The following is a 17,128-nucleotide window of genomic DNA, read 5'->3' as shown; positions in this document are numbered from 1 at the left end:
AAATGTATTTCAATAAACCGATATATTTATTTCTCTTAAAAATTAGAACTTATAACTTGTGTTTAAACTTTAAAGATACCTAGTTACTAATGTTTCACTCTTTTATACCAAGTCACCTATTGTTTGTTATTTTTGCGATTTTAAGTTGTCAACCATCTGTATAGCACACAAGTTTTTACCTAGTAGAAACTAATATTACGATCAACTACCATCTCAAGTAAATATTATTCATCCATTAAACAAAAGCAATCGGATTCACCCAGTTTTTTAAACTTTTGAAAGCAAATCAAGCTAATGAAGTTTTACAACTCCACTATAGCACCTGAGATGTTGCAGTAGAGAAATGAGGAACAAAAGAAGAGACGCTAATCGACACTTAACTTTAATATCCAACTAAAGCTTTAACTAACTCACAATATCTACATGTCAAAACAATATACAAAACGGTAGGTTTAAAAAAAAATAATAATAAAATAAAAATGGAAGTTATGTTTACTTGGCTTTCCTTTTGCTGGTGGTCTTTTTGGAATTATTAGTAACTGTAACCTTGGGTTTGCTACAATTAAGACAAAACCAATCTTCCTCAGGAACATCTTCAAATGGTGGATCACAACAATCGATATGCATCCCAACACCACATCCAATCGAACCGCTTTCATTCCCACACATCAACATTTCTTCACCTCTGTCACGTGATCCACATACCTCACATGCCACATCACTGCTCTCAGGTGTTGTGGGACCCATTGACTCTTCTTCTTCTTCGATGGTTAAACAACGATTCTTGAGATTGTTAAATGACCTTTCTGCCCAAACATTTGTATCATATTGGACATGCGATTCAAGAGGATATCCGGGTTTGCATACATATTCCACAAGGTAATCAGCCGAGACACACGGTATCTCATGTTTTATGAACTCCTGAACCCATATATCGACATGTGGCATGCCAGGGCTCACAATGGCATAGTCGATACCAGTGTCTAGAAAGCGGGTGTATGGTGGGGAAGTCGCCACTATGGTCCCATCTCCAGCCTTCACTGCCCGCTTAAGAGTGTCCTGTAACATGTTTCAAATTAAAACCATCTAAACATTTGGATTTGGTTGGTTGCTATATTTTTTTTTTTTTTTTTTTTAAAAAAAATTTACCAAAGTGGGTGCAATGCATTCCCCGTATATGACAATCCGCATTCCATAAAAAGCACCATGCCCGGTTTTCTCCTTCAAAAGGCGCCACTTCCTTGGAGCTTCCAAGTTAATTTGACCATCTTCACTTAGGCCATTTTTGTGCCATTCGTAAGGTTCCTCTGTTAGGAATCTTCCTGCCTCGTTACTTGCAGATAAGTAATCAGTCTTGAGAATCCAACTGCCAAGTTAAGTTAAACTTAGAAGTTAGAACCAACCACAAAGCAAGGTAAAGACTCAAGACTCAAGAGATGTTTTATGTTTGTTGTTTACCTTCCAGATGCAGCAGCAGCAAAGAATTTCTCTGTTCTGCGTATGGGATCAGGGACAATGAAATGAGTTGCCTGATAAGACCATTGGTGAGAGACTCTGCATATTTTCCCTTTTAATGGCCGAATCATCTGCTGGAACTCCCTTCTTTGCAACTTATGTCCACTCAATATGAACCACTTAGCTTCTTCTGAGTTCACCTTCGTAGACTTGGGGGTAATTTTCTCAGATTTTAAGGCCTGTTTCTGTTTCTGTTTCTGATTGTTTTTATTTTCAACAGGAATTTGCATATTTTCCTTCTGTGCTTCAAAATCACACGCTCTGGAACTTGGTTTACTACCCTTCTTGTTAACAGTTTTTGTTTCGGTTACTTGTTTGACAGAATTAGAAAGACCAATATCTTTCTTAGTTTTGCTCAGAGGAAGTTTATTCCTCTTAGTTGCCTTGTTGGTCTTAACACTCTCTGTCTTATCCTTTTCCTTTTCAGATGCTGAATGCACATGTTCAGTGCTGATGTCATCATTCTTACTTTCAGGATCATTACAAACACCTTCTTCTGCTGTCTGCAAATCATTTACATTTCTCTTGCTTCTCTTAGAAGCTCGAAGTGGAGTTGCTTCTTCCCTGATTTCAACTTCCTTCTTATCACTTGCATCTTTGACTGAAAGATCTGGTTTTTTCTTTGACTTTTGGGTTGGAGGGAGTTTTTTCTCTCTCGATGCTTTAGTACTAACCACATGTTTCTCAGTAGCATCAGATTTGTCCACATTCACAGAAACTGAGTTCCCAGCCTCTGAAGCGTCTTCAACTTTTTCATTACTTTGATTTACATCATCGCCATGTGCATTTTCTTCCATCACTATATCAGCAGTATGTGCTCCATGCTCCTCTTTATCCTCTGGAGACTCAGTTTCATCATCCATCTTCTCAATATCCATCTCCTTCTCTATCTCTGTACTTGATTTGGCCACTGGCTCCAACTTCTGATAGTTAAAAAGATTCTTGTCATCACCTACTCCCTGAACATCAACTCTATCATTCTGTGGCTCACTGTTTTGTAGATAAATAGAACCTTTCTGATCCACACTCTTCTTTTTACCTAGATTCTGTTTAGGGGCAGAAAATTTCTTGGCGATTGACTTCCTTCTAACAGATTTTGAGCCTGATCCAGCGCTCTGTTCATTAATCTCCAAGTTTGGAGTACTGGATTTCTCAAGATCACAAGTTACAGCAGAAGGAGATGATTTCTCAAGACTTTGCATCACATGTTCTGGCTTCTGAGCTGCAGGTATTTCAAATTCAAATTGTTGTACCATATCAACATCTCTGCTACCAAACTTTGATGCTACACTGGCTTCCTTCAATTCTGCATCAAAGCCTTTGTCTTGTACAGGTGGGGTAGAAATTTCATCACATGTTACACTTTTACCCTTAGAACTTAACAGCTTCTTTTCACTGCTGTTGAAGGGGACATTTTGTGCAGGACTTACAGGAGATCTATCACTTACATAAGGGATGCCAGTCCCAGGTGATACATGGTTGCTCATTTCAGTAGAGGGATTCTTTTCCTTTTCTTGAAATACACTTTCCACATGGAGACTCTCTCTATTCAATGTGTCTTCATTGCGACTCATTTTTTGTAGTTTAGAACTACCAGAAGAAATCTCCATCTTCCTCTTACCAAAAGATGATCCATTTTGCTCCTCTTTTTCTACAAAAGGTGAAGACATATTGAAGGCATCACTCAGATTAATCTTATCCAGTCTTTTAGCACTGTTCATATCGTTTGTTGTGTCTGCTGTTGGAGGTGTGGTTCCCATTGGCACTTTCCTAGAGTAAATTGAAGACATGACATTTCTTGATTCGTTTGAAGGAGATTTCTTGGATGCTGAACCACTGGTAGTTCCTTTAAATAGATTGGATGGCTCACAGGTAAGACCAACAACATTCTCATGGGGATTGAGAAATCGATCAGATGTGGTCTTCATAGTCACTGACACATTGTTATTGGCATTTTCAAACCCTTTAGAAGCACTGGTATTTGGTATACTTGTTGAAACATCCTGCTTTAACATCACAGAATTATACGGGCTTTCCTTCTTCACTTCAGTAAGTCCAGTAGCAACACCTCCTGCTTCATCTTCAGAATCTTTGGCTTCAGCCTCCATCTCCAGCTCATAACCACTGTAGTTAAAACAAAAAAGCATTTCAATGAATAACTATAAAGATGTATTTTATATAAGATGTGCATACATATACAATTGACAGAAAAATTCAGTCTCACCTTCTAGTATAATCTGCTTCTGGGACAATCTCCCAGGCCTTTAAACTGGAAAATGAAGAGAGGAAATCAAGGTCAGAAATTTGAACTTTATAGAAGCTTACAGTATAATGAAATAAACAAATAAATTATAAAAAAGGTAAACAAAGTCTCAGGAAGAGATAGCCTATATAACACATAAAGAGTAAGCAAACAAGATTCATACCAGTCTTCTAACCATCGATGGTTAATAAGCTTTATCCTCTTCATTTTCTTTGCAAGCAGGTACTTCTCCCCTATCAAATTGAAAATTAACAGTTTACACTTCCAACCATAACAATATAGAACAGGATATACAAATTACATAAACAGGTGACAAGGAGGAACTATGAACATCTCTCCTGATAAAACCTCAACAATCTTAAACACTAGGCATGCCAATATAAAAATGCAAATGCTGGAGGACCATTCATAGTTTATCAAAGAAAAAAAACTTGATCTTTCATCTAAAAAGATAACCAAAAGACAAAAAGAATGAAGTATAGCCAAGAAGAGAACATATGACACCTTCAAATTTGTAGCATATAAGATGAGTAACCTTGTTTGCTATCAGTGGTTTTGAAAACTGCGCACCCATCAAATCAACCATGGTCTGTAATTTATAACATTGGATAATTTCAGATTATATAAAGCCATTATCTTGTTGAATAAAAATGTTTGAGTGCAGTTAGCAGATCAGAAATAGGCAAACCATAATGTCCTCCCGATCTTCACGTTGATATCCTGTTAAACATATAACTAGTGACTTTCCACCTGGAATCCCGTTCAAATCTCTCACTGGTCTGTACATCACCTGTGATTAGAACTAGTATCAGTGCTGCAAAAAGTTTGCAATGGTTTTTTTCGATTTTCATATCGTGGAAAAGATCATAATAAGCTGTCCTCCCTTTTTGAATCTCAAGGAACTTCTAAGAACTAATTTTGTGTGCATATGGTGGAAGGGTGCATCTAAATGTTTGCGAATTGGATGGGGGTAATTACCGAGGTTGGATCCACAGGTACTCCAACGTCAAAGCTATGATCAGCCCATAGGCCAGAGACTAATATCTTCCCATCTCTTCTGGCAGCAACACAGACGGGATCATCCTGCAACAAGCAACACGAAGATATCTATAGTTAAATTATCAATAGCTGAAACTGGAATATACAAACATAAACAAAAACGGACTCCGGTAGTCTAATACAAGAAAAAGCACATGAAATACAAATTGGGGAATCCGGGAAGGTGACATAACAACGAGGGGTAGTAAATTTACATAAACAAGCTTATTGACAATAACATGAGTGCAACTGGGACCATATAGACCAGCATCAATGCCTCCGCCATTAACAAGCTTCCGCGAAACCTGTAAATATAATTCAAAATAAATGAAGCGATAAGTCCAAGTTCGAAATACCTCTTGGTAGCAATTAAATACTTATAAAATGAACACAAGTTTGTTAAGAGGGGTAGTCTCCAACAACATATCCTCCATCAAGCCATCATACTGAGCAATGTGAAAGATATGAACAAATCAATAACCAAAAAAACTATTTTGAACCTGAGCTTTGTTGATAGGATCGAAACCAAGAAGAACAAAGCGAATGCCACGGAAGACTTGAGATGGACGGTCAAACGGCGAATTTTGATGGTTTTCCATCGTTCTTCCCAACTTGTTCACCGGACGTGGGAAAAGTGGTGGTGATTTGAAAAGAGACTGAAATCCGGAAGATTGGTGGCGATGAGACTACAGATCGTCGATGAGAAACTGATGAAAGCATGAGATGAATGAATCGCAGGGATAGATGAACGAAATGCAAAGCTTCTCGGGGAAGGAGTATGGATAGTGATTGGAATGAAATGAATGACGGCAAGGGTAAAAAGGGGATTTTACAGCTGTCTTCGATTTTTTTTGTTTTCGATTTTGAACAGAGAGCGGGAGAAAATAAAAAGTTTCGCTGAATATCCCGCCGTTTGATGGGTGTGGATCGCAATTTGCAAGTTTTGACACGTAGATGTTCATGTTCTTGAATCTTCATCCCCCACGTCACACCTTTTTTCAATGGAGCATTTTGCCCCCATTGTCTCAATTATCGGATGCAATTTGGGGCTTTGGGCTGTTCATTTAAACTTGCGGGTTGGGCTTGGACCTCATGAATCCCTCTTGCTTTCTCAAACCAAGAAATTATGAAATGGAGAAAAGAATCACATGATCAATAAATCTATTCTAAAGTCTAAATAATAATTAAATCTACTCCTTCAAGCAAAGAGACAAACCGATACCGGGTTCTTTTAGCTTATTTGAGAACCGACGATTGGACTTACCAAGTACCAAATAGATAAGGCTTTTTGGTATGGGGCACAACCCTACGCGTGAACGTGACACATCAACTCATGCATGAACACCGCCCCCAAGGGGCGTAGGTGTCTTGTGAAGTGGCTTTGGCTACGAACGTTCACGGGCGTTTTGATTGGTTAATGCATTTTGACCGTTTCTTTTGTGCGTTAGCGCCATAAAATAATAATAATAATAATAATAATTAAACTTAATCCCTATAAATACATACACTTAAACATGTTTTTCATCCTACAAACACACTCTTTCAACAATATGAATAATTTTTTGGCTTCAATTTCTTCTTCTTCATCCGATGATGATGATGATGATGATTATGATGATGATTTGGTTGTGTACATGTTGTTGTCAACGGCACGCGACAATGTGTCAAATAGCAAAACGTTCAAATGTCGAGAAGAAGCGTAGACCTTCGATCAACTGGGATCGTATTGCGGCAAACGAGCTTTTGGTACATGATTACTTTGTCTCTGGTAGTTTATACAACCTATCAAAATTCGAAGAACGTTTTCGTATTAGTAGAAATTTAAACTTACGTATAGCTAGAGATTTGGCAAACAGTTATGAGTTTTTTCAATTGAGATGGGATGTAAAGTTAAACGTAGTTTTACTACAATACAAAAATGCAGTTGTGGAACCATAAAATTTTGCAAAGGGTAGCACAAAAAAATCTCAATAAAAGATATTAAGATAATTTTTTTTAAATTACGATTTCATTAAATATAAAAAATAGCGCAAAAGTCTTGCATTTTAAACTTGACCCAAAAAAAAACAACGTTTTTAAGTTTGTTGTGGCCATCAAACTGACCGATAATCGAACCGCATTAAGAAAATATCACAATTAATATAAAATATTTGAAAAAAATACATCTTAAATAAAAATTTAAGTGGTGTAATGTATATGATATATCTCAATAAATCTATATATGTATTTGGGGATTTGGTATATGGTAAATAGCATACTTGCAAATATAATTATAATTCAAACTTGGTAACGTGATATATGAATTAAACAAAGTTGATAATAATGCGTAGATAATTAATGTTAACAAAGAAAGAGAAATGCCTTATAATTATAATTCAAACTTGGTAACGTGATATATGAATTAAACAAAGTTGATAATAATATGTAGATCATTAATGTTAACAAAGAAAGAGAAATGCCTTGTGGCGAAGAATTAATTTATTTAGTGGGTTGCAATTGTACTAAAATATAGTTTTTTTGACTTTTTATTAAGCCTGTGTACATAGAAAAATAAAATCCCAACATCATTAATACTTGTGGGAATAACATGGGGTAGCACGTGCTATCCGTGACAATAGATTGGTTCCACCACTAAAAAACTGCACAGCAACTCTTAGACAATTGGCATACGACATAGTTGCAGACGCATCGGACGATTATTTGAAAATGTCTGAGAGGACAGGTCGAGAACGTGCATATTTTTTTCTGAGTATGTTATAGAGTTTTACGGTGACATATACTTGCGAAATCCGACTACAAGTGATGTCGAACAGTTGTATGTCGCACGTCAAGCTAAACATGGTTTTCCATAAATGTTTGGTAGCCTTGATTGTACACATTGGGAGTGGGCAAATTGTCTCAATGCATGGCGATGTCAATTCACGCTAGGTGATCATTGTGTGTTGACTATTATATTAGAGGCAGTTGTTTCACATGACCTGTGGTTTTGGCATGCATTATTTGGTATGGCGTGGTCAAACAACGACTTGAATGTGCTTGGAGCGTCTCCGCTATTTAACAATATTTTACAGGGTAAATTACCAAACATGTCATACTGTAGCACCATGGTTTCCATGTATTTACACTTTTAACCTTGTTGTGTTAATTTTTGACACTTTGGTCCAAACGCCAAGCGTTTGGCATGGAACGCTAGGCGTTCAAACGCCAGGCGTTCTATGATAGATGTCAGGCATTTGCACGTAGAGACGAAACCCTAATTTATAGGGTTTGCACCCTATTTAAAGAACATTATGGCTTCAAAACCCTTTACCACTCCAGCCTCCATCCTCATTTCGAAAACCCTAAGTGTGTATGAGAGTTTGAAGCCTTGGTTCATCTTTTTGGTGTCATTTAGTGTTCTTGATAAGAGAATGAAGATCTCTGGAGTATTGTGGTTGCTCTCTAGCTTGTGGATATGGACTCTTGACATATTTGAGCATCATTTTGAGGTATAAGTTCAGATCTTGATGTCTCATTTGTTAGATCTTGACTTAGGGCTAGTTTGTGTTCTTTTTGGTCCCAAATACTTGATCTTTGTGATTTTGGAATGCTCCAGAGATTTGGACTGTCCTTTCAAGCATAGTAGTGAGTCTAGAATCATAAAATGCAATATTGGGTCCTCATAATCTTCCATGCAGGAGTTTTGGAGCCTTATAGTTGATTTTGAGTTAGGATATTGGTGTTGGGCTCATTGTAGCCATGCATGGCCATAAAGTTTGCAACTTCATGGCTTTAGACGTTCCATTATGAATGGATCTAAAGTTTAGACATGAGATCGGGGAGTCGTCAGGGCAGTAACTAGGGATTTCTTTTTATGAGATTCAGCATTTGAGGTGAGTTTCCTCACTGGGTTTAGTGTGTCGAAGGCACTAATTTCAGCCTTTATTGATTATGTTAGGATGCTAGGAGTCTGCGTGTAACGCTCTAAATTTTCAAGCAAAATTTTCATTTCCAAAACCACATAAATCTCAATATTATATTCCAAAAACCACAATTGTCAAATTGTTAAAAACAATTATTTGATAAAATTCAGGATCCTCAAAACATAATCTCCATCTCGTGTGTACAGTCAAGCCGGCGCCTTCCCGCGATCCTGAGAAGTACCTGAAACACATATCACATAACACGGTAAGCACGAAGCTTAGTGAGTTCCCCAAAATACCACACACATCTCATTAGCCTCGCATGGCTATATCTCGAATAAGACGCTCCGGTCAATGTGTCTCGGTGGAACCCTTCGGTCCCACAACTCGGGTGGACCCTCCGATCCTAACTCAGTAAAGCTCAGAATAATACACAGCATAAATCACAAAGACATAATGTAGGATATCACAATACTCAATAATAGCATACAAGACCCTCCGGTCACACAAATTACCACTCAATGTAAGTATAGTGAGAAGACCCACCTCGTAAGCAAGCAAATAAACCTCGTACACGAATCACCGATCTAGCCTCCGCATAACACATACGATAATTATCTCTAATTAACACTTAAATCACACTCTAAATAAACCAAGCTATTTTCTTTCTCTAATCTCTTGGGATGGGCAAAAGACCATTTTACCCCTCCATGGTCTCCATAATCCCCGACTTGACCAAACCCTAAAGTCAACCGAAGTCAACACTCGAGTCAACAGTCCATGTTGACCCAACTCGTCGAGTGAAACTATGTGACTCGTCGAAACCCCTCGTTCATTCAGAAATGTCGCGAAAATCCAACTTAACTCGTCGAGTTGTCTCATCAACTCACCGAATTACTCATGTCCAGACTTGTCGAGGAAAACCCTAGCCGACTCGTCGAGTTGGCTCATCAACTCGGCGAGTCCCTTAAGTCTATTTTTCTCATTCAGACATTTTAAGACAGAGTTACAACCCTAAACTCTAGATATAGCCTCCCAAGGCTGGGATACCACATAAAGAAGCAATCTTTACGTCCATGCATGGCACTTAAGGCTTGAAATGCCAAAACAAGTTCCATTTTGGGTTGGATGCACAAAAGCTTGCCTCTAGCTCATTAAAGCTCGGATCTTTGGGCTCTCCAAACCTCCTACTGTCCAGATCTGAGGTTTCAACCTCATGATATGCTCAAGTGACTCAATAACACAAGATGGATGAGAGAAAACTCTAAAAACTCCCTAAACTAAGATCTCACAAAGAAATGATCAAGATAGTAGCTTTTTACCTCCACACAGAAGCTAATCATTGAAGAACATTGGATCCACAGCCCCTCCTCGATCCAATCCGCAATGCTCTCCAAATCTCCTTCCAAAGATACACAAGAACACTCAATTTAGTTTCTCTCTCTCTCTCTCTCTTTCTTTCTCTCTCTCACACACACACAACGAGTGGAACTGGTCTAGGGTTTCTCACAAAGCTCTAAAGTAACAAGGGTGGCGGAAATGAGGGCTTAAGGCCCTTTAAATAGGACAGAAACCCGAAAAATTAGGGTTTCCTCTCACAGCGTCAACTCGTCGAGTTGGTCCCTCCAACTTGTCGAGTCGGTCGTAAAACCCACGCGGCCCAAAACCCTCTCTACTCGACGAGTTGGGGACTCCAATTCGTCGAGTTGCTCAGTCAAAATCATGAAAAATATAAAAATATTATACCTGGGACTCGGGATGTTACAATTCTCCCCCACTAGAATCAGAATTCGCCCTCAAATTCGTTTCCTGAGAATAACTCTGGATACTGCTCTCGCACCTCGGACTCCGGCTCTCAAGTCCACTCGGATCCCTTCCGCTGTTGCCACTGAACTTGAACCAAAGACACTTCCTTATTCCTCAAAACTTTCACCTTCCTATCCAAGATCGCTATCGGTCTCTCAATGTAGTTCAGGCTCGCATCCACCTGAATGTCCTCTAAGGGTACCACTGTCGTCTCATCGACTACACACTTCTCAGCTGGGACACGTGGAAGGTGTTATGAATCTGGATCAACTCTACAGGTAGCTCCAACCGGTAAGCTACCTTACCCACTCGGGCGATCACCCTGAAAAGTCCAATATATCTATGGCCCAGCTTGCCCCGCTTCCTAAATCGAATCACACCCTTCCATGGGGACACCTTCAGGAGGACAAAATCTCTGATCTGGAACTCTAACTTCGATCGTCGTCGGTCTGCGTAACTCTTCTGACGACTCTGGGTCGTCAGTAACCTCTGTCTGACCTGCTGTATCTGCTATGTCGTCTTGAGCACTATCTCAGTGCTCCCCATCACTCTCTGCCCTACCTCCCCCCAACAAATGGGAGTCCGACATCTCCTCCCGTATAAAAGATCGAAGGGAGGCAACCGATACTGGAATGATGGTTGTTATTATATGAAAACTCAGCCAAGGGCAAGTAAGTGTCCCAACTTCTACCGAAGTCCATGACACATGCACGCAACATGTCCTCGAGCGTCTGAATCGTCTGCTTACTCTGCCCGTCTGTCTTTGGGTGATAGTTTGAACTGAAGTGCAACCGGGTACCCAACTCCTCATGAAATTTCTACCAGAACCTGGAAGTAAAACGCACATCTCGATCTGACACTATCGACGTTGGCACCCCATGTCGTGCTACCACCTCTCGAACATAGATCTCGACCAATTTCTCAGCAGAAGAGCTCTCACTGATCGCCAAAAAGTGAGCACTCTTCGTCAACCGGTCTACAATCACCCATATCGTATCAACGCCTCGCACGATCTTCGGTAAATTGGTGATAAAATTCATTGAGATATGCTCCCACTTCCACTGGGGAACCTCTAAAGGCTGCAACAGGCCATGTGGACGCTGGTGCTCCGCCTTAACCTAACGACAGGTCAAGCATCTCTCGACTACCCATGCCACATCTTTCTTCATACAGGGCCACCAATAATCCCTATTCAAATCCAAATACATCTTGGTGGCTCCCGGGTGGATTGAGAATCTCGTCCGATGGGTCTCCTCCATCAAAATACGCCGAGCTCCACCCGTATACGGCACCCATATCCGCCCATGATAGGTAATAAGCCCCCGACTATCCGTCTCAAACTCGGAAACTGTCCGATCAACCGCTCCATCTTGCGGTTCTCTGGCCTCACAGCCTCCACTTGAGCCTCTCGAATGGTATCTAGGACTGGAGTCATCACCGTCATCCTCATACACACGTCTCGGATCGGAGCACTCTCTGTTCTACGGCTCAAGGCATCGGCTACCACATTAGTCTTGCCTGAGTGATATAAGATCTCACAGTCGTAGTCCTTCACTACATCCAACCATCTCCTCTGTCTCATATTCAGGTTGGGCTGATCCATAAGGTACTTCAGACTCTTATGGTCCGTGTATATGGTACACTGAACACCGTACAGATAGTGGCACCAAATCTTGAGGGAGAACACCACCTCCCCTAACTCCAAATCATGGGTGGGATACCTCGTCTCATGAGGCTTCAACTGCCTCGATGCATATGCAATCACGTGTCCCCTCTGCATCAATACGGCACCCATCCCTGATATAGATGCATCGCAGTAAACTACGAAGTCCTCCACTCCCTCAGGAAGGGATAACACTGGAGCTTCGCCCAATCTCTGACGAATAGTCTCGAATGAGGCCTGCTGCTCGGGCCCCCAGGCAAAAGTAACACCCTTCATGGTCAATCTCGTAAGAGGAACGACAATCGTGGAGAAATATCTAATAAATCTCTGGTAGTAGCCGGCCAAACCCAGAAAAAACCTGATCTCAGACTGGGATCTCGGCACCTCCCACCGCATAACTGCCTCAATCTTGGCCGAGTCGACCAAAATCTCATTCTGATTAACGAGGTGCCCCAGGAACTGGACCTTTCGTAACCAGAAATCACACTTGGAGAATTTGGCGTAAAGCCTCTCCGTCCTCAATACTCCAAGAATCTCCCGAAGATGCTCCTCGTGCTGCTGTATGGACCTCGAGTATACCCAAATATCATCGATGAACACGATCACAAACCGATCCAACATGGGCCTACACACCGGGTTCATGAGATCCATGAACACTTTCGGTGCATTGGTGAGCCCGAAAGGCATCACCACAAACTCCTAGTGCCCATAACGAGTCCTAAAGGTCGTCTTCTGGATATCCTCCTCGCAAACTATCATTTGATGATATCCAGATCTCAAATTAATCTTGGAAAACCAAGATGCCCCCTGCAACTGATCGAATAAACGTCGATCCTCGGTAGTGGATAACGGTTCTTGACCGTCAGCTTGTTCAACTCCCGGTAATCGATGCACATCCGATGTGAACCATCATTTTTCTTGATAAAAAGGATCGGCGCTCCCCCACGGTGAGCTACTCAGTCTAATAAAACCCTTCCCCAACAGCTCCTGAAGCTGCGAGGATAACTCCTGCATCTTAGGCGGCGCAAGGCGATAAGGTGCCTTGGCAATAGGCGCCGCACCCGAAACCAAATCGATCCGGAACTCCACTTGCCTCTCGGGAGGCACATTGGCAATTCCTCAGGGAAAACATTCGGAAACTCACACACTATCGGAACCTCGAAGATAGAACTCGACCTCTCTGTAGCAACCCGCGTATCCATCACGTACGCCAAAAAGCCCATAATGCCCTGTTGTAGACTCTGTCTCGCTCTGGCAGCAGAGCAGAAATCTGATCCAGATCTGGTACCCTCGCCATACACCGTAAGCACTCCCCCACTAGGGTCTCGTATGGTCACCATCTGGCGCTCACAGTCGATCACAGCTCCAAACCGACTCAACCAATCCATGCCCACTATGACACAGCCATCACCCATCGCTATCGGCACCAGATCTATCGGGAACTCAACACCAAAAATCTCTAGTACACATCCTCGGAATACATCAGTGGCAAAAACCGCATGCTCGTCGGCTATAGAAACCCTCAAAGGTCAACTCAACACCTCTCGCCTGATACTAATGTGACGACTAAAAGCTAAAGACACGAAGGATCGACTCGCACCTGAGTCAAATAACACCAAAGCAGGCACATAACTCACAAGAAAAGTACCTATGTGCAACACAATATAAGCATAGACAAATCTCAAAATAATGGAAATAAGGAATTACGTACCAGCCACGACATCAGGTGTTGCGCGGACCTCCTCCGCTGTCAGCCGAAAAGCTCTCCCGCGAGCTTTCGGTGTCTCGACCTTCGTTGGTCGACTATCAGTAGCTCGCAGAGCAGCAGGAGCGGAAACTTGGGTTGATCCTTGAATGAGCTGAGGGCACTTAGCCTTCCGATGGCCGGTCTGGTTGCAGTGAAAGCAAACTGCAAACCCCTTGGGGCAATCCTTCGCCAGGTGCCCCTCCTTGCCACATTTTCAGCAAATCCCTGCCCGACATGATCCCTCGTGACTCTTGCCGCACTTGCCACAAGTGCGACCCTTCTGACCCCCAACTCTCGTATCAGCGGGCTTTGCCCGCTTCGTCGCCGGCTGCGACTGTATCGGTCTCTTGTCTCTACCCCGGGACTCCTCCTTCGCTCTGGTCTGCAACTCAAGCTCAATCTCCCTCCTCATGGCATTGGTCTGAAGCTCATCCAATGTCTGGTATGACGAGTTCACCACGAACTCTCGTATATCCCTCCTCAGTATGCTCAGATATCGGCTCACACGTGCCTGCTCAGTAGACACGTGCTCGTGGCAAAACAACACCCTCTCATGGAACATCCTCATGATCTCGGTCACAGTTTCTGTCTTCTGTTTGAGAGACATAAACTCTTGGGCTAACCGTTCCCTCTCCACCGGGGGAACATACTCGTCTCGGAACAACTGTGTAAACCTCTCCCATGTCACTTCAGCATGATCTGCAGGAGTAAAGTTGGCAGTCACAAACTTCCACCAGTCCTTCGCTCCCAAGCGAAGCTGGTTGAGCGCGAACCGAAATCTCAGGTGCTCTGGGCATGAACACGTATGGAAACACCCATCGATGTCGGAGATCCATCTCATAGCAGCAATCAGGTCCTGAGTCCCATCAAACTCTGGTGGCTTCGTGTTGCTGAACTCCCAGAACAACAACGAGTCACCCCCTATGGGCTCGAAGCAGCTAGGGTTGCGGTGGCTGCGGCAACAGAAGCCTCAGTAACAACATCATAGCGCTCATCGAAGGTCTCAATCAACATGGTCTTAATAGACCCGAACATCTCTGGTATGGCCTCTATGATAGTTGCGCCCACCTCAGCATGGATGATCCTGCAGATCTCCTCGTCACTGGTGTCACTGGTGCCCTCGGGGTTGTGGCGTGTACCCACCATAATGTCTCTGAAACACAACACGAAAATCATCAGAGACTCGCTTGAGCATACTCACACTTGATTTCCCACCCCTACATGCTCCTGAGCATCCCAAGGATTCTTACTTGGGTTGCATATAGATCTGATGCTTTCAGTAGTACGGGGCCCAATACTACCTTCCACACCAACCTGTAGTCATCCCAAGTCCTACTCCTAGGATCCTAATTCACAGTACTCCATCCCTCACGCGTATCAAACTACTCTCTCGGTAGATTCCTCTATGATCATCTAGGTATCTCTCCTAGATCACTCAAACTCTCTCTAAAATATTCCTGCTATGTCTCTCCTACTCAGTACACACAGAGCAAATAACAAATAAGATCAATCAATAGCATACCCTAGGCTAAGGCCTCATGAATTAGGAAACTCTAACTCTAAATTCTGAAGTACCTAGCCTATCCTCTAGCATGCACCTCTAATATCTCATAAATATCTCATAATACAAACAAGTAATGGTATTTTGGGAATCACCGTTCGGGCTCTGGCTGATTGTACACACTGCTCCGTCTCGTTATCTCTTAAAAGCTCTTACTCGTTTTTAGAAAAATCATTTCTTTCTAAAAAAAAGTTCTCAAATCCCCAGTTTGAGTCCAGACATACTCGAGAGTACATCTGAATCCCTCAAACCAAGGCTCTGATACCAACTTGTAACACTCAAAATTTTCAAGCAAAATTTTCATTTCCAAAACCACATAAATCTCAATATCATATTCCAAAAACCACAATTGTCAAATTGTTAAAAACACAAATCCATAATTATTTGATAAAATCCAGGATCCTCAAAACATAATCTCCATCTCGTGTGTACAATCAAGCCGACGCCTTCCCGCGATCCTGAGAAGTACCTGAAACACATATCACATAACACGGTAAGCACGAAGCTTAGTGAGTTACCCAAAATACCACACACATCTCCTTAGCCTCTCATGGCTATATCTCGAATAAGACCCGCCGGTCAATGTGTCTCAGTGGAACCCTCCGGTCCCACAACTCAGGTGGACCCTCCGGTCCTAACTTAGTAAAGCTCAGAATAATACACAACATAAATCACAAAGACATAATGTAAGATATCACAATACTCAATAATAGCATACAAGACCCTCCGGTCACACAAATTACCACTCAAGGTAAGTATAGTGAGAAGACCCACCTCGTAAGCAAGCAAATAAACTTCGTACACGAATCACCGATCTAGCCTCCGCATAACACATACAATAATTATCTCTAATTAACACTTAAATCACACTCTAAATAAACCAAGCTATTTTCTCTCTCTAATCTCTTGGGATGGGTAAAAGACCATTTTACCCCTCCATGGTCTACATAATCCCCGACTTGACCAAACCCTAAAGTCAACCGAAGTCAACACTCGAGTCAATAGTCCATGTTGACCCGACTCATCGAGTGCAACTATGTGACCCGTCAAGTCCCCCCGTTCCTTCAGAAATGTCACGAAAATCCAACTTAACTCGTCGAGTTGTCTCATCAACTCGCCGAGTTACTCATGTCCAGACTCGTCGGGGAAAACCCTAGCCGACGCGTCGAGTTGGCTATTAGGGTTACACCATGTAACTCATGACTTTCCATATTCTTCATGTTCCATGGGTTAAAACCTCCATGGAGTATCCATGGGTTACCCCATGGGTTTAGCCCAACATGAAGAACTATGGATCATAAGTCCACATATATAAGAATGAATGATTTACATAATCAATCCCCAAATATTTAGTTAGTCTCTTTTGATCACAGAATTAATTCCAAATTAATTCCTGATCAATACTAATTAAATAATATGATTTCGTATTAATATATTAGAACTTATAATATATTAATAAATCATAAAAATCATTTTCTCACAAAAGTCTATCGAAATTGTTCCGATGCCATGCAACCCAAATGGACCATGCCAAATCGGATCAAGTACATACCAATTATAGTTATGGACCTGGACACTAATCCAAAAAAACCTCGGGATGTCATTGTCGATACAGATCAAAAGCATAAACAAA

The 17,128-nt window shown here is 41.7% G+C and overlaps 1 protein-coding gene across 1 annotated transcript; it reads right to left on the bottom strand.

Moving 5' to 3' along the window:
- Positions 1-235: 235 nt before the first annotated feature.
- Positions 236-5,756, bottom strand: LOC145133595 (BRCT domain-containing protein At4g02110-like). Its single transcript, XM_079068517.1, has 10 exons — positions 5,317-5,756; positions 5,032-5,121; positions 4,757-4,861; positions 4,467-4,568; positions 4,283-4,367; positions 3,942-4,011; positions 3,740-3,784; positions 1,459-3,639; positions 1,150-1,366; positions 236-1,059 (listed from the first exon to the last, which is right to left on the bottom strand). Exons 1-10 carry the CDS (start codon positions 5,413-5,415, stop codon positions 493-495), a joined length of 3,561 nt encoding a protein of 1,186 aa, XP_078924643.1. The 5' UTR covers positions 5,416-5,756; the 3' UTR covers positions 236-492.
- Positions 5,757-17,128: the final 11,372 nt, after the last annotated feature.

This window comes from Lactuca virosa, chromosome 8 (assembly GCF_052849685.1).
Source record: "Lactuca virosa cultivar CGN04683 chromosome 8, Lactuca_virosa_CGN04683_v6, whole genome shotgun sequence".
Lineage (NCBI taxonomy): Eukaryota > Viridiplantae > Streptophyta > Magnoliopsida > Asterales > Asteraceae > Lactuca > Lactuca virosa.
Note: the sequence above shows the minus strand (reverse complement) of the source record. Positions and strands in the feature narration are given on the sequence as shown.